Raw genomic sequence first — 20,027 nt, 5'->3', positions numbered from 1 at the left:
GGTGCACCTCACAGACTGCGGGTTTGGAACAGATCGACCTTGCCCATAATTAATGCCCCTCCCTCTGGGGCGCGGGGTGGGGCGGCGGGGGCCGGGGCCCGCGCATGCGCGCCGCGGAGCGGGGAACCGCAGGGAAAGGCGTCGCTCGGCCCGCCCGCTGGGGAAGGAGTCCCGCCCGGCGGGACCCGACCCGGGGAGCGCGCCGTTTGGCCGTGGGCGGGGTCCGGCGGCCGCGGGGCGGCGGCTGAAGGAGACTGGAGGTCGGGCCCTCGCCAGGCACTGCCGCCCCTCCCCGCCCCATGCGCAGGATGCTGCTGGCCGCGCTCTCCCGGGTGCTGCAGGGCCCGGCCGCCGCCGCCGCCGCCGCCGGGAGGACGGTGAGGGTCGGGCCGTGACCTGCCCGCCCGGAAGGCGCGGGACCAACGGCCCCAACGGCCGCCGCGGGGCTGGCGCGTGCCCCTGGGCGCGGGGCGGGGGGGGGAGGGAGGAGGGAGGGGGGATGGGAAGGGGGGCGGTGCGGGGAGTGGGGGGGGGGAGGGGGTGGTCGGGACGGGCGGTGCCGCCCCAGCCGTTAACGCGCCGCCCCAGCCGTTAACGCGCCGCCCCAGCCGTTAACGCGCCGCCCCCCGCCCGGCGGCGGGTGCGGGCCCGCGGGTGGGCCCGGCCCGGCCCGGCTGGTGCGGGGCCGTCCCTAGGAAATAGCCCGCTCGCTGGGTGCCGGCGGTCAAACACGATAGAAGCGAAAAGCTTCCAAAGTAGGGGCGGGCGGGGGGGTGTGTTGGTGTTATTTTTTGACTTCATGTAAAAAAAAACAAACCCACCGCCTGGAAAAGCAGACGCTTGCTGCGGGCAGGCGCTGGCTTTCTCAAGGCCGTTGGCAGCGCCGAGGATGCCGGGCTTCCCCGCAGCGGAGGGCAGGGCCGGCCCTGCCCTTCCAGGCGCGAGGTCCCTGCGGGGCCCGTGCCGTGCGGGACGGAGGGGCCGGCGGCGGCCCCTGCGCGGGCACCGCGGGCGGCACCGGCCGCTGGAGCTGCCGGCTCTTGCCTTGCCCGGAGCCTCTGCCGCGCGCCGTCGCCTCTTTCCTGGCTGTATTTTTAGCGTGTCGACGAGGCTATGATTAGTTTCTGAAAGGCTTTTTCTGGGCCCTCGGGTTTACTTTATTTCTGTGTGCTCTGGTTGTCAGCACAGGTCAGATCCTAAACGAGGTAAACGTACTCCTCTGGTTCCATCCAGAGTTCAGCCACCTGACTTTTTGAGCTGCTGCACCTTTCTTTGTTCAAACAACAGCCTCTTCTCATCTTTTCCTGAATTTTATTTTTTTAATATTTTTTTTAAATTATTTTTTTTGCATTAATGTGTCATTTGTTGTGTTTTATCTCTTCAGTGTGAAAAATCTTCAAAACTTACTTTCACCTCTTCGTCCTCCTTATCCCATTATAATGGCTGGCCACAAGGAAAAATTAACCCTGCTGAAAAGCATTGTTGGCAAGATCAAGTCAGTGTTAGAGGGTACTTTTTTGGTCTCTTAAGTCAGCTGCCTGTCTGCCATCCAGAGCAAACCTGTTACTGTGCCTCTCCTCTGAAGTAGCTGGCTCACCTCAGCATGCACTTGTAGAAGAAGCAGGGGTGTGACTGGGTTAATGAGTATGACACAAGAGAGCAGGTTTACCAGAAGATCTTCCTATATACGTGTTGGGACTGTGTATCCAAAAGTATTTCCTAATTTACAAGTAAAATGTCTGTATTAAAATTTTCAAACATGGGTGCCTAAAATTAGTCCCTTACTACAACTACTTGGCCTGCTCCTGACATGCTGCATTTCTTTGGAATTCCAGAGTAGGCCTGGTTTGGATACCTTAACAGAGCTGTTTGGATCCTAGTGATTACCAAATATATAAATACTGGTCTTGAATTGTTCCTGTGCATTTAAAGTGAAGGTATAAATTAACATAAATAGAAACAGTTTAATCCATAAAGCCATATTTTATATATGCTTTGAGCATGTTGCAAAGCATAAAGATGGATTTCCATGACACAGAGCTTACGTGTAAGGAAACTACCTCTTACAGTGTTCTAGTTGGCTAATAACTTGCTCACTTGTCCTCCCCTAATTGTTACAGTTACTTACTCTTTTTTTTTTTTCTTCCCTTTTTTTTTTTTTTCCCCCTTCCAAATGCTGCTAACGTAGGGAGCTGTTAGTGAGGTAAGGCCTGAATCAGTCTTGTCAAGGTTCGTTTCTGATATGTGTACTGGCCAGGTACTAAACTTATATTCAGACTCCTCAGTGTTCTTTTATATGGTATTCAGGGTAGGGTGGGTGGACCAGATGGCCTACAGAGGTCCCTTCCAACCTCCGCCATTCTGGAACACTGCAGATCCCAAAGTCTTGATTTACTTCCAGCTCTGGAAGCAAAATTCCTTTTTCTCACTGATTATACTGCTGCATTGTGGTAAACAGTGTAGAAACTTGGTTTAAATTAAAAACTAATCTGATAATGGGGCAAGGGGAGGAGTGGATAGTGATATCTAAATCAAATATACAACAGAGTGGGTAACCAAGATGGATTGAAAATTTTTTCCTGACTTTTTCCCAAGCTTTATACCTATCAATACCTTTTTTTTTTTTTTTTTTTAGAGAGTGACCTGGTTATTCTCAAGATCTTTAAATAATGAAACTTCAGCTAAATTAATGTGATATCCATGGTTGAATGAGCTACTGAAATTTATGTTTAACTTAATTATCAATATGATTCTGGCAATAATATTTTGTGCATTCCTTATGCTATGGCCACAGTGCATGCAGGGACAGATGAGCATCAACTCTGCTGCTGTGATGAAACTTACTAAAGTGACCTAATAATACTAGATATTAATTAGTCAGTAGTACACTTTAAGACAGAACAGTAATGTATTTTTAAACATCCTTCTTATCTCTACCATTCCACCCTTTCTGTTGTTCTGTGTTTCATGTATCCTCAGGCATGTCACCCTTTATTTTTGTGTATTATTTTAAGTAGTGGCCATGCTGGAACCCAATTAATTTATAATCTCTTTCCTCATTATTATTGCCTTGCATCCCCCCAACTTCTACTCTTATTGAAAAGAAAGAGTAAGAATAGTTAATATTCCATAATTTATTTTTTTTTTCTGAAATAAATTTTCTGTTCTATCAAGGCAAATTTTCAGTCAGCAAAGAGCCATCAAAATCTGCATTCGCTGTCTTGTCTTGTATAGGTGATTCTGCCATGTGAAGGGAAAAATTTTTTTTTTTTTGTGGTTTTGATGCTCTTCACAGTCTTCTGAAAACTACTGGGTTTATTTTAGATAATCAAGGATATATACAGATTTAAAATTCTCTTTTAATTTTAAATGCTGGGTTTTAAAGGACTTCTAGCATATATAGTATTATAAGGATATGCCACTAGTGAGTTTAATTCACAAATTATTTCAATTTTCAAGTATTGTTAGAAATTGAGAATTCACCTACTTTTGCTTGATAATTATATTGTAATGTTGCTTACATTTTGATTTTGTCTTTTTGTTTTTTTAAGACATCTCGAGTGATGGTAGCGTCACGTAACTATGCAGACTTTGCAAGCGAAGCTACGTTTGAAGTTAAGGTAAAGAAGCTGAACATGAACATGGCATTCTGTCTTAAGTCTTTGTTGTAGATCTTGATATGATGGACTTGCTGCCTTTTCAATCAGAAAAATACTGTGTGAATTACAGAACCAAACCCTCACTGTCTGGCTTCATTTTTAAATGCAGCTGGAAGGCCTGTGCTTGGCAGTATTTAGGAACGTTACTTGTTTCTTAAGAATGTAAAGTTGTGATTCTTTGCAGCTGTGATACTGCAATGCAGCTGTGAAAATGGAGTCACAAAGGAGCTAAAGAACCTTTTTGGTTCTGAGGGGAAGAGTATTCATGTTTCCTTAATGCTTTTAAAACAAATAGCTGATGTTTGCTGCTTACCCTTCTTTCCATCTCCTTTTTATTTATGGAGTCATGGGTGCTGTATCCCAGATGTGCAGCTGATTGATTGAGGTCCATATAGATTTTGGAGGAAAAAATTCGACATCCTTTTTAATGCTTGACTTGGTGCTGCTCAAAAAATGTGCATTTTATTCTGTCAGCTTTCCACAGTGGCTAAATGTTAGGAAAAATTAATGCATCCATTGGCAATAGCTTTTGTGCTGGCCAGGTTTAATATTTGGTCTGTGTTGTTTACAAGACTTCTGAGTTTCTATTTTCATGTGAACTCTGAAGCAGAGCTGTCATAAGAGTAGCATGCATATGTGTTATATCAAATTCATGTAGGTGTCAGTGGATTTACTCTGAACAGTTTGCTTTATATAAACTTTGCTTTTAGTATAAACTGTCTTTGATGTGTGTATTTTTGTCATTTAATCTGCACTGGCAGAGTAATTTTTTTCGTCTGGCCCACTGAGCTTGACTAATTTTTTTTTTTTTTTTTTTTTGTATGGATATCTAAAATGGTCCCTCTGTGCAGCTTCCTTGAGTCCATGTTTTGGGGGCTAAGTGGTACTGTACACATGGAGGTTTGACTGGCAGAGTGGCTGGTGCTGCAGGGGTTTATTTATTGCTTGATTAAAACGGTGGTAGAAGAAGTGAAGTCCAGTCTCAGGACCAGATCTTACAAACGGTCTCTTCACTAAGTCTCTGAAGCTCCTACCAAGTATTTGGCATGCAGCAACTATGGAAGTGTGCTTTTCTAGTATTTTATGAGCACTTTAGTTTGACTATAGCTAGTAGGAACTACCAGGCTTCATTTTATGAGTGGAAATCTGTCTTTATTGAAAGTAAAGATATTGTTTGCCTAAATTTGGAAAGAGACCACAAACTTTACAGCTATTTTGAGCTATGAATTTAGGTTTTGCTGGCTTCCTATTGAAAGATATAGTAAATCTGAATTTGAAAATGGCACCTCATAAAAATATTACATGATATTCATAAACAGGATTAACAACATTCAATAAATTACTGCTTGTTGAACTTTGCAGAAGTGTGACCTTCATCGCCTAGAAGAAGGCCCTAGCACCACAGCAGTGATGACTCGAGAGGAGGGTCTCCATTACTACAAGACAATGCAGACCATCCGACGCATGGAGCTCAAGTCTGACCAGCTGTACAAGCAGAAGATTATTCGTGGCTTCTGCCACTTATACGATGGTCAAGTAAGGATTTCCTTCCCAAAACGTTTTATAATGTCTTACCTTACTGAATGTAGGGACTTGAATAGAGTGGAAAGTAAATCTAGAACTGAGTATCTCGCTATGGTGTCTGAAGTTGTAGCTGGACCCGTTATTTCATTCATTGTTTCTTTAAAAAAGAATGTCTTAGCACTCAAGGAAATCCCAAAGTTTTTGGGACAATAGGAAGAGAGAGAAGGCAAGGTACAGTTGAAGATCAGCTGAATGTGAGGAATGAACAACTGCAGCATATTAAATTCAACACATTTGGAGGCCTGCATCCTCCTCCTCAAGCTTCATTCCTGTTTTTTGTTCTAGTGTCTCATAGATCCTGTACCCACTAAAAGCAACAGCCAAGAGACAGAATTTCATGAGCTTGGTGAAATTTTGCCATCTGTCCTGGTGCCATTTTCAAATTGCCATTTACTCAGATGCTTCATTTGGGAGATGGATGTAGAAAAAGGCCACAGATCTCTGCATCTTCTGCCTCCCCTCCTGTCTGCTTTTGTTGATTGAAATCAGGACAGGTTGGAATTTAGAGCCCAAGGCTATTGTAGCTCAGTGTCCTGCAAACAGCAGGCCTGCTCACCTTGGGATTTAAGGCAGTCTCCTGTATCTTGTATTCTTCCCGTTTTCTGCTGTTACTTGATGTATTTTGAACCATAGCTAGCACTTGCCACACTTTTGCCTGTGAAAACAGTGTGCTTTTCTTCATTCCTTTGTAACAGGAGGCTTGCTGTGTAGGGCTTGAAGCTGCCATAAAGCCTACAGACCACGTCATAACAGCTTACAGAGCTCATGGCTTTACTTACGCACGAGGAGTGCCTGTCCGAGAAATTCTGGCTGAACTGACAGGTTGGTGCTGAGTAAAATGAAGATTCACAGGCTGCTCTACTTGGGTCAGAATTTTTCATTCAGATTCAAAATGATGTTGCTACACAAAGTATACTGGGGCTTCAGAAGCAGTTTAGTGACATAGCAGACTAAATAATTTCTAATTATTTATTATAAATTTAGAATGCAGCCACTTTTACTATCAAACATAAGTCATAAGGAATATTTAATATTTCTAAAGCACAAATTCATAATTCTTTTATTGATACCGTACAGTGTATTTATTGTGCTGCAGCAGCTTGTTTAAGTGGAACTTGCTGGTGGTAGGCATTTGTTCTCAATAGGACAGGGTATTACCCTCCCTAGGAGACAAACATGGATTTTCAGAATTATGCTGCTGAAGTCTTAGGAAGACTGGTAAACACAGCCTGTAATGATAAACTGAGTGGTTTGGGAAAATTTGACTGTAACAATTATGTTAAATGGTAATCTAGACAGATGTAAGAGTTTGCAGAAAGGAGAGATGTTATTCAAAATGGGGTTGTAGGTAGAGCAGGGAAGAGAGGAGTCGATCACCCTGCTGAACTCTCAGGTGTGTGAAGTTAAAAAAGAACAAGGAGTTTTGAAGGCCTTTATGAATCATTGATATAATAAAGTCTTTATCTCAGAATTTGCATTGTTGGGACAGTAATATAGGAAAGCACATTGGTATGCTGAGAATGTATATGTGTGTTAAGAATGCATATTAGTAATGCGAACAGAAGCCCAGAATCCAGTGGAGTATCAACTTGCCAAATGTCACTGGACACTGGTAAGAGAGAAGGCAAATGAGGAGACTGTTATGACTGAAGTCTGCTATGGGACCTGAAACTGCAAATATCAGTGATGGTGTGGGGGTTTTATTTTTTCTTTCCATGACACATATCATCATGCTTGGGTTTAGTGGGGTTCTTTTAATTGGGTAAGAGCAGCTGCAGTGCAGAGGCTGTTGTTCCAAGAAAAGACACTGGGAGCAGGGTTTTAGAGAGGAGTGCTGCTGGAGCAGATTCTTGCAAACAAAGATCTGGATTGAAAATGCTGAACTGAAAGACAGCCGGAGTTACAGTGACTAGGAAAGGACACAAAAAGTCTTTCAAGGAGCAGGAAGCAGAATCACCCAAAATAAGGCTAGTAGATAAGATCCTATAGGAAACGCACTACAGAAAGGGACACCCTACAAATGGTTTTGTGTTCTAAGCAAAGTAGAAAGTATAGCAAAAACTGACATCAGTGAATCAGGAATTCTTAGCTAAAATACAAGAGAGAATTGTACAGGAAGTGGACAGAGATTACTGAAGTTTAGTTACACTTAAGAAGAATAGTTTTCTGATTAAAATTAGAAAATCCTCTTTTTTTCCTTTTTTTTTTCTTTTTCTTTGGCTCTAGCTGGCAGAATCCATAAAAGCTCACATGAAACCAATTCATAAGCATACAAAAGGTATGAGAAAGGCAAATAATAAAAATTACCCATTATTATGAGAAAAAGAAGTACAAATTCCAGAAAGAGATCCAGCCTTAACATTCTAAAATAAACACCAAGGCTGAGGCAAAAAGAACCAACCAAACTGTGCTTTTTAGAAATAAAATAGAGGCCTCTGTGGCTATTAACTGTGGAGATAACAATAACAAATGGAGTGGGCTGATGAGGAATTCTGTATTGTTAGATCAGCTCATTTAATAGGGTTTGTTGTAATGCTTCATGGATCACCACTGTTCTTCAAACCACAGCTTAAATAAAGCTGGGCTAGGTGACTTCCTGATCTTTATCCTGGGGCAGGGAATTGTTTGGGATTTGGGGGATTTCTCTTTGTTTTGTGGGGTTTTTTTAACTGTATTATCTGTAATGTTTACTTCCAGTTACTGTCACAGGGAAGACAAGTGTAGATTATTGCAACTGATTTGAAACAGTGTTCATATTTTTCTTGCAAAAGCCAAAAGTAATAAAGACTGTAAATACTTCTTCTTACAAATTACATATATGAGAAATATAGGCCATGTTGGCTATTAAAAAAACCCAGCATATATGTATCAGGAAGTGCTTTTGTATAGTAGGCCACTGAAACTTCTTGGTTGGTTTTAAAATTTCTTCTTAATTTCATTCCACATGTACTGAATTATGTTTTCATTATCATTCTCTTTTTCCCCCTTCTCTTATTTGTTTTGTGATATATTTTACTGTAAACTCTTTGGGGAGAGGCCATTTTGTCTTAACTCCACATAGATCTAATGACAACAACATGGTCTTAGTGTTACTGTCTTTAGGAACTGATTGTATGTTCCCGTTTCTATAGCATTTTTCCTCCAAAAAATAAATTGCTTGTTACTCATGTTTCAGGTCGAAAAGGAGGATGTGCGAAGGGAAAAGGAGGATCAATGCATATGTATACCAAAAACTTCTATGGTGGCAATGGTATTGTTGGTGCTCAGGTACATACATGACTTCAGCTTTAAAGCACAGTTGAATTTGGCTCATGTCCTGTGCCAGTGTTTCCTCTTGGGCTTTGTTGTGTGAGCTTGTGTGCAGATACCATTACTCCGTGGCTATTAAAGTTGTTATGTCTTTATTCTGGTTTGCTCATTGTTTTGTACACTGGGGCAAAAATGAATCAAATTGAGCATATAATTAATGTTTATATTTGGTTGTAATACAGATTGGAACAAATGTACTGGCTTGGTGACAGCTCGTTTCTTGAGCAGATCTCTGACGTTGTAAATGTCTCTTTACTGTCCATAACCTGCCTGTCTCCAGCTCCCCTAAATATTGCTTTAAAATCCTGGTTTGTTCTGTACTCTGTGTTAGGTTCCTCTTGGAGCTGGGATTGCGCTGGCCTGTAAATACTTCGGTAAAAACGAAGTCTGTTTGACCTTATATGGGGATGGTGCAGCCAATCAGGTAAATGAGCTTTGTCTTGGGTGGCTCTGTGAGGGGAAGTGTGACTGGGGGAAATCAATTTTCCTTCTGTGAACTCTGCCTTTCTGTAGGGTGGTGGGAGAGCACTTTTCACCCTGCCTGTGTACACAGTACGTGCACAACAGGCAGCGTCTGACTTGGAGCTTGGCTAAGGTTGTTGTGTTGGGCTTTCTGCTGCAAGGATGCTTTTTTAAAGCATCTGGTACTGAAAAGAGAGAGAGAGAGAAGACAATGTACAGCTTCTGTCCTACAGTTTACTGCAGTTTTTCTTAGGGATTTTCTTGTTAAGTGCTCTCCACTGAGACAAACTTCATGTAGGTGGCTGGGCAACTTGCAGGTTTTCGGTACTAGCACCTCTTATTTGTGGCATCTTAGACATTTGAGTAGGAGTGCATTTCAAGTACTGTATAGTCCTCTGAGGAGTGATTGAGATGAAGAGTTAATTGCTAGATGCTCTTTATGTATCAGGAGTGTAGCATGTGCTTGGATTTTTCTGTCATGTTTAAAACCTGTGTAAACATCTGTCCTTCCCCACCCTCATTTTGAACTCTGCCTTTGTCTTTGGAGTGGAGGGAAAGCTTCTCAGCTCCTTCCCTTCTGTAGCACTCTAGATAGGGAACAGGCTGATAAGTAAATTATGTGAATACTACCTGAGTCATGGGAGGAGTGGTTCCTTAGTTACTGTTATCCTCTTTCCAGTTGCACGTGGCTCATCCAAGTGTGACACCCTGACGTCTCTGTGCTGTAAGCAGAGCTCTGAACGAAAGCAGTGAAGATGACATTGCTGCTGCATAGGGAGCAACATGTAACTTATATTTCTGAAGACAGAGGAAGGGACAGAGCATCTCGCAGAGCCACTTACTGTTGACATTCCGGCTGGTTTCTTCATGTTATCAGCAAAGACATGAAGCCAATTAAGAAACTGGTGGTTTAGAGTGTACTCTCCATGTAATTTACCGCTTTGAAAACACAGGTGGAGATCTCGATTCTTGGGTTTTCCCTGCCTGACTTAGAGAAGCAAGGCTGATGCAGTCAGTGTGGTTCAACCTTTCTTTTAGTTTGTTGTAGCAGCATCCTGTAAGATTAATCAATTGTGAACTTTTTGATGACCGTAGCTGAAATACTTCCATTAAAGTTGAATGTTTGGTGCTACCCTAACAGAGATGCTGAACTAGGTTTAAAAATTAAGTTCTAGAAATTATTTGTTGAGATGAAAGTTACTTTACGTTGTGTAGGTTCTCTTCTCTTCCTGCTTAGCTGTAGCAAGTGGCTGGTGTCCGATCGCTGTCAGTATTAAAATTTCTTCTAGCTAGACCTCTGCAACTAAATGGTTTTCAGTAGAGCCTAATGCTTGAAGGTGAGCTCCCTGTCTAGGTGTAACTTGCTCTTTTTCTTTCAGGGCCAGATATTTGAAACGTACAATATGGCCGCCTTATGGAAGTTGCCTTGTATTTTTATCTGTGAGAACAATCGGTATGGAATGGGGACTTCAGTTGAAAGAGCTGCAGCCAGTACTGACTATTACAAAAGGGGAGACTTCATTCCAGGGCTCAGGGTGAGGACAACTCCAGCCTTTATTGTGGGGGGGAGGTGAAAGTGTAGGGGGGGTGTGGGTGCACATACCTGCACAGTACTTACATGTGTATGTATTTCTTTTATTTATACATATATTTATAAATATTGTTTTTAAGTATAGCAAAACTTGAAACTTAATTCTTATTGCACTTGTGGAAGTACTGAAATTCAAAGTTCGAGGTTTGGTGGGTTTTTTGCCTCAACTTGTAGTTTCTGTTTATCAGGTGGATGGCATGGATGTTCTGTGCGTTCGAGAAGCGGCAAAGTTTGCAACTGAGTATTGTAGATCTGGAAAAGTAAGTCTTTAATCAGCATTCCTTTTCCATTGGTGGAATTCTTAGCTAAATTGTTGCTGCGTAAAATGCTCCTCATCTAGCCCATTTTCTCCAGTCACTGTTGAAATTCTGTTTTACCTTTATTTCCTTTTATTGCCACAGTATTGGAATAGTAAATAATTGAGGGGTTATTTAATTTTATATTTTTTAGCATTTATTAACATGCAATTGATATTAACCAAGAATACTCTGTCATCTTTTTCCCCGTTTCTACCCCAGTTAAACTCTGTTGTGAAAGGTATTCTGACTGCCAGGCAGTTGTGTTCTTTGTGAAGAGATTAATTAGTGGAAGCATCAAGGAAAACAGTAATTCTGTATTTACAACAAATGAAAAATGAAGTAAAAGCTCTGTTAGTCAGTTTTAGTGTCTCTCACCCAAGTATGATACACTGGTTTTGAAGATTATTGGTATCTGGTGAAATAATATTTTTGCTGAGAACACACAACAAAAAAAGAAAAGGGTTCACACAGAAGAATAAAGTTTTGTGAGTTAACAATCTTAAAGTGAAACAATAGGCCATTTGAAATAGTCTGAGTAAGGGTGGAATGACATCGGAAAGAAAAAATTGTTTAATGCTGCTCAATAAGAACATGAGAATAAATGCTTAAAATTTCAACATAGGAGTTCACTTGAAAAGAGTGAAGTTTCACTTTACTAGTTGTGATAATGTTACCTAAATTAAACTGAGAAAAAACGTGGAATGGGAGTAATTTATCACTACTGTAGTTCACCTATAGCAAGTACTTGCTGCTGTAAGAACAAAGTCACTTAAGGTGGTAACGCTTTGGTTTTTTTTTTCTTTCTTTCTAAGGGTCCTATTCTGATGGAGTTACAAACATACCGTTATCATGGCCACAGTATGAGTGACCCTGGAATAAGGTACTGTGGTGTTCTTTCTTGGCATTCACTGAAAACAGATAATTATTGATGGCCAAAATCCTGAAACTCTCTGATTCAATGTTTAAATCCACTGTGAGGTGCATATCATAGACTCATAGAATGATAGGGTTGGAAGAGACCTCTAGAGATCATCTAGTCCCACCCCGTGCTAGAGCAGGATCATGTCAAGCAGGCCACATAGGAATGCATCCAGGCAGGTTATAAAGGTTATTATGAAATTACTATGTGCAGTCTGATCATTCTGCTCAGTACTCAGTTTGATAATCCATGGCCGTGTAACATACTTGCAGTAACTTTTTCTTGCAGTATCAAGAGATTTAGTTTTAGAACAAGCACAAAGTCAGTTGGTAAACTTCTGTACTTCCTGTTAATAGATGCTGCTTTCAGTGTGACTTGATGGTGCTTTCTAACTAAGCTGTGACTGAAAAGCAGCACACTTTTACAGGGTTTTTAGAGTATTGAACATCTTGCAAGCTGAAATTATAGGAACAGTTTGGACTGTCCAGTCAAATGGAACACTTCTTAAAAATACAAATATACAAGTGCCAGAAAGACTCAGGCATTGTACTGGCTGGCAGATCTGAATTGATCTATGTGAAATAGAGGTGTATCCCAATGCATTGTTCAAAACTTGTAGTGAGTTTTGGAAGCACACAGCAAGTCATCCAGCCCCCTTCCTCTGCTTAGAGGAGATGGGAAGGAGGAAATACAGCCCCTCCTGGTAACTGTCTCAGGCTAGGATTGCTCCCCTTTCCCAGACTACATTATAGTCAAGGGTGGAGCTACTTCAGTTCATTTACTGCTTACAGATCTAAGTGCTCTAGATGTAGCTGTGCCACCCTTTGAGTGATCAGTGTTGTTGTATTGTTAATTGCATTCCTGACAATTCTTTGGTCACACCTTTTTCTACAAGTGAGCTGTGTCCAGTATCTCACCTCTGTTCAAGGATACCACTGTAGAAGTTAATGTCTTTCCTTGTCTTGTTCCTAGCTATCGTACTAGAGAAGAAATTCAAGAAGTAAGAAGCAAAAGTGATCCCATTACTCTGTTGAAGGACAGAATGGTCAACAATAACCTTGCTAGCATTGAGGAATTAAAGGTATGGCTTTTAATTGCTAGTTGGGCAAGCTCTTGAACATTCACACTCTAATGATCTCTGTAAAGTACGTCATAGGGCAGAGTGCATTGCTTGTTCTTTGAAGTGCTTTATTAACATCCCTTTTACTGGTGAAATTTTGTTGCAGACCGACTAGTGAAGTTGCAGTCTGTGGGAAGGGCAATTTGCTTTTGGGTACAAGGCTGTGTGTATGGGTGTTAAGATTTCAAATAGAGCTCTTGTCATATAGTAACCTGTAGAAATCATAATTACCGAGGCTCTCAACTACCTAGGAAACGGGTAAGTCTCTCAAAGGGAAATTATCAATAGTGAAGAATCCCAGTGAAGGATGCAGGAACCCTCTAAGCAAATAGTGTAAATACTTTCATCAATTCTGTTTAAAAAAATCAACACTCCCAGTATTTTGTGGACTTCATCCTTGTGTTTGAATTAAAAAATATGCTGCTTTTGCTGAGCTGTTTTATGATAAGCATCCATTTTTTATTTAGGAAATTGATGTGGCAGTAAGAAAGGAGATCGAGGAGGCTGCTCAGTTTGCTACCACTGACCCAGAGCCACCAGTGGAAGAACTAGGTAACCACATCTACTTCAACGAGCCACCCTTTGAAGTGCGTGGTCCAAACCAGTGGATAAGGTACAAATCTGTCAGCTAAAGGCCTTCCTCTTGGCATAACTTATGAATAAGTGAATGTATTTACAGGAACTATAATGACTCAGAAACAAACCTTAAGCTTATTTAAAAGCTCTTTCAAAAGAGGAAATGTGTAGGGAAATTCATCCCAGTATGGATTTTCTTAAACATACTGAATGTTGTTTCAGAAGGAGCTAAATTAAGAGAAAGCAGTGGTTTATTTAAATTGCTATATATTTGCTTTACTTACTTTTCTTTGGACTGCTGTATGTGTTATGTACAGTGTAAAAAAAAAAAAAAATACATACTATACCAACATTTATCTGGTAGTCTGTTTGCTTTGTTTCTTGATGAACCACTTTCCCCAAAAAACACCAAAAAACCCCCACTCAGATGTCATGTTTCTGCTGCAGAAAAGTTACTAAATGAAAACGTTACACCAGGCTTTTCTTAGTAGTTCAGTGAGAGTAGCTTTAATACAAAAAGCTATATACATTCATATATGAAGGGGCTGACATGCTCTAAGCATATCACCTCCCTGCTCAAACCATCAGCCAGCAGTAGTGTAACACATTTTAAGTTCACAGTTTTCACAATGCTGAAGCCAGTTCAGGTTTGTGCTCCCTGTTTTGCAGAAAAGGGTTTTTCTTCCCTTGGCTAATTTTTGGTGTTACATTGATAAGCATTTCATAAATAATTTAAGTGCACTGACACTGACTTAAAAGCTGTTACTATTCACTGTGTATTACACTGATGGTCAAACAAGCTACATAATTGTGCAAAACCTGCAAGGCCACTATACATACATACATATGTATGCATCTAATAATTAAAGAGTTAGGAATGTTAGGAATCTTTCATTTGTTTATTCCCATTACACATTCTCCTTCCAAAGCATTAACCTGCTGCACTGAGGTCTTACCAGATGTTTGGCGGTGATTTAATATTGCATTCCAAATTCTGCAGAGAAGACCACCCCTGTTATGAAGAAGAATGGAGAACAGTTAGGGACAACTCACTCATCTCTGTTACTTTTAAGGTGAGCAAGAAGTAAAATCTAGAAATCCCACAGATACACCAGTTATGACAGTACATGTAAAACACTACACTTGAAGGCTATGCCTAAAACAACTTCTTCCAGGTTAGCCATGGGTTAACTGAACAATGATGGAAGGACTTGAACCAGGGGGTATGAAAAACAAGTTATTTGTGCCCGTTTTCCATATGATTGCATCATCCTGAATGGTGCAGAAATAGCTTCCAAGTGTGATAAAAGCCAAGACTTGGATGGCTTGAAGCACCCTAGGTGGAGTTGTTACTCTGCATCAGTTAAGACGTGATAAACTTTACCAGAAAATCAGAGATGAAATTCACAGCAGTTGCTATGGAACTAGCACCTATGTGAATAACTGCTAAAAACATTTGTTTTACAAGCTACTTTAATTAAGCTCTTAGCAATAAATTAAGAAGTACTTTCTTACCGCAGTTGAAGACACCGCAAATCATCTTTAGTGATATCATTAAGGACAGTGCTTAGTGTATAATCTTCTTCAGCAAACTAAAAGGCAAATTTATTCCTAAATTAATATTCCTTCTTTGAAATCAAACTGCTACAATGACCTTTTTTTAAAAGGTGATTTTTGCTTGTGGGTTTGTTTTTTTTTACCCTCTTAATGGCGTCTGAGTCTGCTCCTTGTTGCTTCAGCCAATTCATGAGCTCAGGGTCTGCATTTGCTTTAAAGGTTGCTGCAGACCATTGGGTGTCTTTGACAGAAAACAAAAGTACAGGTTAATACACCTCTAAACTAGGAAAAAATGGTGGGTTTTTTCAGACTACAGAAGCTTAAAATAGTCTTTATCCTTTAAACAAACACACGATCCACTATATTTCTGTGCAACTGTCAAGGTATGCAGCATCTCCTCATACCTTCAGGTTTAAGTTTTAATCGAAACAAGCGTAATTCCTGAGTTCTTTGCTCCAAAGATTGTCGTAACAGCGTCTGATACTCTTTCTCTTTCTGAACAAGGTTTTCCAAAAGCCTGTCAGCATGTGAGAGAGATAAAACACAGTCACACTGAGAATAAGTATAACTGAAAAAAATATTTAGCATTTTTAATGGCTACCAAAGGACAGAGACACAGGAGAGATACTGTCTTAAGTAACTTCAGGGTTTACAGATTTCATTTTGGTTGTCTGAGACTCAGCTTGGTGGCACTTAAAAGCTTTCATCTTTGTGGAATTTAGCAAATAGCTTGTAAATTCTATTCCTATTGTTTTGCAGCCTCCCTGGGCCTTTATACTGTGATTTGCTGCTGAACAGTGTAACACTGATGTTTTACCAGGGATTTCCTGATCACAGATTTACATCACACCCATACAGAAGAATGGGACACCTTCAGCTGCTAACGTGCTGGCAGCAGCATACAGATGTAACCCTTGAGAAAAGGGACAGGGGCTCTGTCGAGTGCTGCATGTGCCTGTTAGCAGGCAGCCTGTCCAGTGGACCAGGACAGAGCTGTTGTGGCCTTTCCTTGCAGAAGCAGCTTTGAGGGCACTGCCACTGTGTCAGGTGACATCCAAGGAAGTAGGAAGGAAACCAGCACAGTTGCACAAGGCTAATTACTTACCACTAGCAATCCAACATGACATTCTACAAATAAAATATTAATTACACAGAAACAAAAGTTGCACTGAAGGCTTGTGAAAATTGTTGTCATACCTGTACTGCCAACTTACTCTAAATCCATTTGTGTTCCTAGAAGGTCGGCATTAATATGAGACAGTCATACCAGGTGAGCATATGTACATGTCACTGTAGAAAGCAACAGCTGGATTTTTCAAAGACTGCCTGAAAATAAATCCAGGCTTTATTGGAAGATTACCTTGAGGTCTCTTGTTTAAGTCTGCCCAACTCCAGGCTCAGTTGCTGTTGAGTCTCATGTGACAACTCAGAACTAAGGGTGCCAACTCCTGATGTGATGGTGGGATCCTCAGCCCCATTTTGTTCAGTGGGCTGGTGACCATCCTCCACTTCATTGCTGTCTTTGTCCCCACCTTCAATTTCTAATGCTGGCTCAAAGTGAGCTCGAAGCTCTGGTAAAAGGAAACAGTGTTAGAATAAATTTTTTGGACAAGTCATGTCTTCAGAGATACTACAATTTGTTCTTTGTTGCTGCAGGGGGAGGAGCTTGAGCTGAGGAACTGGGCTGTTGGCATCAGGTGCTTTATTGCAGTACTAAGCAGGGGAGTAGCAAAGCCTCATGCAGCCTGGGCCACAGATTCTCTGGCATCAGTTCTAAAATGGGTGGCATTGTAACAGTTCACCTGTAGTCTATCAGTAGAGACAGATAGCTGTTGATACAGCTGTAGACGCAAAAAATACATTTGTGATGAAGTCAATAATAAGATAGTTAATAAAATGTATTAATGAGAAATCCCTGAAAGCTTGTTTTTTTTAGAAGAAAAAAAAGAAGGAAAAATGCCCTGGGCAAAGAGTTTACGAAGCCTTCTTCTATTTCCAGGTAGCATTTCTAACCCCAATTCTCTCAGAACTTGCTGTATGTGGCCATCTTTCCCACCAAAGAGTAGCTGGCATTCTTCTGCAATTAAGTTCTAAAAAATTTTGCCGATGTGGCTTGAAAGCCGAAGTGACTTCGGTCGGAAAGGGCTCATCATCAGTAAGTGCTCTCAGAACAGTCTCATAGAATCATAGAATCACAGAATGGTTTGGGTTGGAAGGGACCTCAAAGATCATCTGGATCCAGTGCCCTTGTATGAGCTGAGACACCTTATACTAGACCAGGTTGCTCAGAGCCTCATCTAGGGATGGGGCTTCCACAACTTCCCTGGGCAGCCTGTTCCAGTGTCTCACCACCCTCACACTAAAGAATTTCCTCCTAATGTCTCACCTAAATCTCCCCTCTTTCAGTTTTAAAACATTACCCTACTGGAAAGGGTGCTCAGCACTTCAAAGAGTTACAAAATTACTTGCAACTTTTCAATGGAGAGTTATTCCTAGACAGTTTAGTCATTTCTTCTCCTCCTTCTCAGTGGTGGTGGTTTTTCCTACTATACATCTGTAGTCCAAAATCATATTCCTCCTCGTATTAATAGCGCCTCTTCTCTGCATCTGTTCCACAGCTCAGTAATAATTTTTCAGAACACACAGCCAGACCTGTGTGGTGTTACCCACCTTGGATGTCATTAAAATGGTGCACAGAGTCATTTTCTTTCTTACTAGAAAAGCTCCAGCATGAACTGAATTTAATTTGCCTTTTATTTCTTCTGTGGTTGGACCACACTGATGGTGCAGAATCACTGGTTGTCTCTTCATTATGTGCTTTGGTGCTGCAAGTACAGCCTTAATCCTCCAGATCAACACTTCTTTCTGTACTACATTCTGACACTGTGCCTTTGATGTAGTGGCAGTTAATGGCATGCTGACAGATGAAACATCTGAACTGTTTCATTGGCTGTAACTCTTTGATAGGCCAACCATCTTCTCTTTTGTCTTTTTTTTTTTTTAAATACTATTTTCAGCTGCTTTGACTTACCTGGAATAAGAATAGTGACTGCTGCTTGGACAGCACGGCGAATTATGTTATCCATTGCAAACATCCAGTGGGGCCTTATTAAGTGATTTCTTAATACTTTGTTTACCTATAAACAAATAAGCACGTTAAAGTAGCAGCAAACAACATTTGCTTATGCCTTAGGAAAGAGAATCATCTTGGTTTTTAATAGTCAGATGAAGTTTTATAAAACAACAACTGCATGAGTCACTAAAACCCTCCTAACTTTGGAAGTCTACATAACAGATTTGACAGTTCTAGGCTACAGCTTTGAAATGGTACCCAAACTGTGGCATGCAAGCCTCTCTGCAGTACAAGGAGGAAGAGGTGTGAGGAAGAGTAGAGGAGCTGCAAACCCCTGGGGTGAGGCTCTGTCCAGGAACAATTCCTCTTCCCCTGCACTAGGCAAGAAACTCACCGCATCCTGAAATCCAAACAGCACCAGGTGAATCTGATTGATGGAAGTGCTGTCAAAGTCCAAATCCATTTTCAGCTTGGATATGGTAGATGCCATCACTCTCTGCTCTGGAGAGTGTATGAAGTCCCTTAAAATCCCAATAATTTGCTTGATGTGGGCTACTGAAAGTTGCAGTTCTTCAGAGCTCTGGAGAAAAGATACTGAATGTGTATCAAGGAAATCCCAGCATCACTGAATATCTAATCAGTAGCATTAGTATTTTTAGGGTTACAATTTACAGCTTTGCCCATGTACATTTCCCACTGATGCACAGAAATCACAGAAATTTTGGTTCTGCAAAGCCTTTATATTCTACCCTTTCCTAGCTATTTTTTTAAAATAGTAATTCCTGTTTTCCAAAAAATAAAGTCTAGTGTTACTGTGGCTGTCATAAAGGGAAGCGGGTCCAGATAATAGCCACACATTTCTGCAATGTGCTGCAGAGGGCAGCTCTCCTCCATGAAAAGAGCAGAGTGAGTTGGAAAAAGACCCAAATTTTTTAGATGCTATCCTTTCAAAGCTACATCTGGACTTATAACTAATTATGCAGACATTTTATTTCTTTAGGCAAAAATATTGGTTTATATATGCATTTATCATGTCAGAAAAAGGCCTAAGATGACAGCAACAGAAGTCAAGTATTCGTTCTATGATTTGCAGTCCATAACCCCTACAGTTAAAACCGTCCAAGTGCCTGTAAGAACAACCTGTAAAATTAAAAGGTAAAGAGAGAAGCATTACAGAAATAATGGAAAAGATTATTACAGCAGTGCTGCAAAACAGCTGGAGACTGAGGTAGGACTTGCTGCTACTAAATAATCCTTCTTTATCCTGGAAAATATTTAGAGCCCTGGCTCTTTTGCAGTTTAAGCTCAGAGCAGAAATCTACCCCAACTGCTTCTCCAGCCTGAGTTTTTGGCCTTTTCTCTTTGGCCTTTAAAGCTCTACAGGAGCCCCCAGGGTGTGGGGCGAGCCAGTCTGCACCATGAGGCAGTTGGCGGGGAAAGTGAGTCATGGGGTAGAAGAAACCCCTGCACTCTGTGGAGCTGGCTGCCCACACCAGGCTGGGCTGGAGCTGCCCCAGGAGTTGCAGGGCCCCTGACAGCAGTGATCCAAGTGTCTGTGCCAAGAGCCATGGCTGGCTCAGGACACCACAAGTCAGCAGGCTGCCTTTGAGTGAGTGTAGTCCAGGCAAACAAACAGCTTTGTTGAGAACAGACAACATCAGTGGCACACTAGAAGCAGACATTAAGAAGAAAAGGCTAAGCAATCAATCTTACTGGTGTGTGGCACTACTTGGCTACTGGTTAACCAGGCACATGATTTTTCTTGCTCCTCTTTACAGTCACTAAACCTTCCCATGCAACCCTTCCCTCCACAGAAATCTACCTTAGCTTTTTTGAGATTCATATGCTGTGTTCATGGCAACTAGTTTACATATGCTT

At 41.3% G+C, this 20,027-nt stretch overlaps 2 protein-coding genes across 7 annotated transcripts in view; one reads left to right on the top strand and one right to left on the bottom strand.

The window, feature by feature from the left end:
- Nucleotides 1-207: 207 nt before the first annotated feature.
- Nucleotides 208-13,875, top strand: PDHA1 (pyruvate dehydrogenase E1 subunit alpha 1). 2 transcript variants are annotated; one of them, XM_051611366.1, is made up of 12 exons: nucleotides 208-377; nucleotides 2,189-2,203; nucleotides 3,552-3,620; nucleotides 5,022-5,195; nucleotides 5,939-6,065; nucleotides 8,419-8,510; nucleotides 8,884-8,976; nucleotides 10,394-10,549; nucleotides 10,794-10,865; nucleotides 11,717-11,784; nucleotides 12,796-12,904; nucleotides 13,411-13,875. In XM_051611366.1, exons 1-12 carry the CDS (start codon nucleotides 300-302, stop codon nucleotides 13,573-13,575), a joined length of 1,218 nt encoding a protein of 405 aa, XP_051467326.1. In that variant the 5' UTR covers nucleotides 208-299; the 3' UTR covers nucleotides 13,576-13,875. The 2 variants fall into 2 exon arrangements, with proteins under 2 accessions (XP_051467326.1, XP_051467336.1); XM_051611376.1 differs by lacking the exon at nucleotides 2,189-2,203.
- Nucleotides 13,876-13,998: 123 nt separating this feature from the next.
- MAP3K15 (mitogen-activated protein kinase kinase kinase 15) overlaps nucleotides 13,999-20,027 on the bottom strand; it is an 87,301-nt gene continuing 81,272 nt past the window's right edge. For all 5 annotated transcript variants that reach the window (XM_051611313.1, XM_051611323.1, XM_051611334.1 and 2 more), the window contains 7 exons: nucleotides 18,544-18,729; nucleotides 18,108-18,213; nucleotides 16,437-16,647; nucleotides 15,481-15,593; nucleotides 15,220-15,317; nucleotides 15,035-15,111; nucleotides 13,999-14,531 (listed from right to left, as the gene is read on the bottom strand). In XM_051611313.1, the coding sequence (XP_051467273.1) occupies nucleotides 14,411-14,531; nucleotides 15,035-15,111; nucleotides 15,220-15,317; nucleotides 15,481-15,593; nucleotides 16,437-16,647; nucleotides 18,108-18,213; nucleotides 18,544-18,729 (912 nt within the window). In that variant the 3' untranslated portion in view covers nucleotides 13,999-14,410. The remainder of the gene's footprint in view (nucleotides 14,532-15,034; nucleotides 15,112-15,219; nucleotides 15,318-15,480; nucleotides 15,594-16,436; nucleotides 16,648-18,107; nucleotides 18,214-18,543; nucleotides 18,730-20,027) is intronic.

The sequence above is a fragment of the Apus apus genome, chromosome 1 (genome assembly GCF_020740795.1).
Source record: "Apus apus isolate bApuApu2 chromosome 1, bApuApu2.pri.cur, whole genome shotgun sequence".
Taxonomy (NCBI): Eukaryota; Metazoa; Chordata; class Aves; order Apodiformes; family Apodidae; genus Apus; species Apus apus.
The sequence above is the reverse complement of the archived record's forward strand: the minus strand, read 5'-3'. Positions and strand labels throughout refer to the sequence as shown.

What these genes read in the sequence shown, in the direction of transcription:
- PDHA1 (XM_051611366.1), top strand. Translation starts at nt 300, where the DNA reads ATGCGCAGGATGCTGCTGGCCGCGCTCTCCCGGGTGCTGCAGGGCCCG. An exon ending in ATGGTATTGTTGGTGCTCAG is followed by an intron (nt 8,511 to 8,883) that starts GTACATACATGA and finishes ACTCTGTGTTAG; the next exon opens with GTTCCTCTTGGAGCTGGGAT. An exon ending in AGTATTGTAGATCTGGAAAA is followed by an intron (nt 10,866 to 11,716) that starts GTAAGTCTTTAA and finishes TTTCTTTCTAAG; the next exon opens with GGTCCTATTCTGATGGAGTT.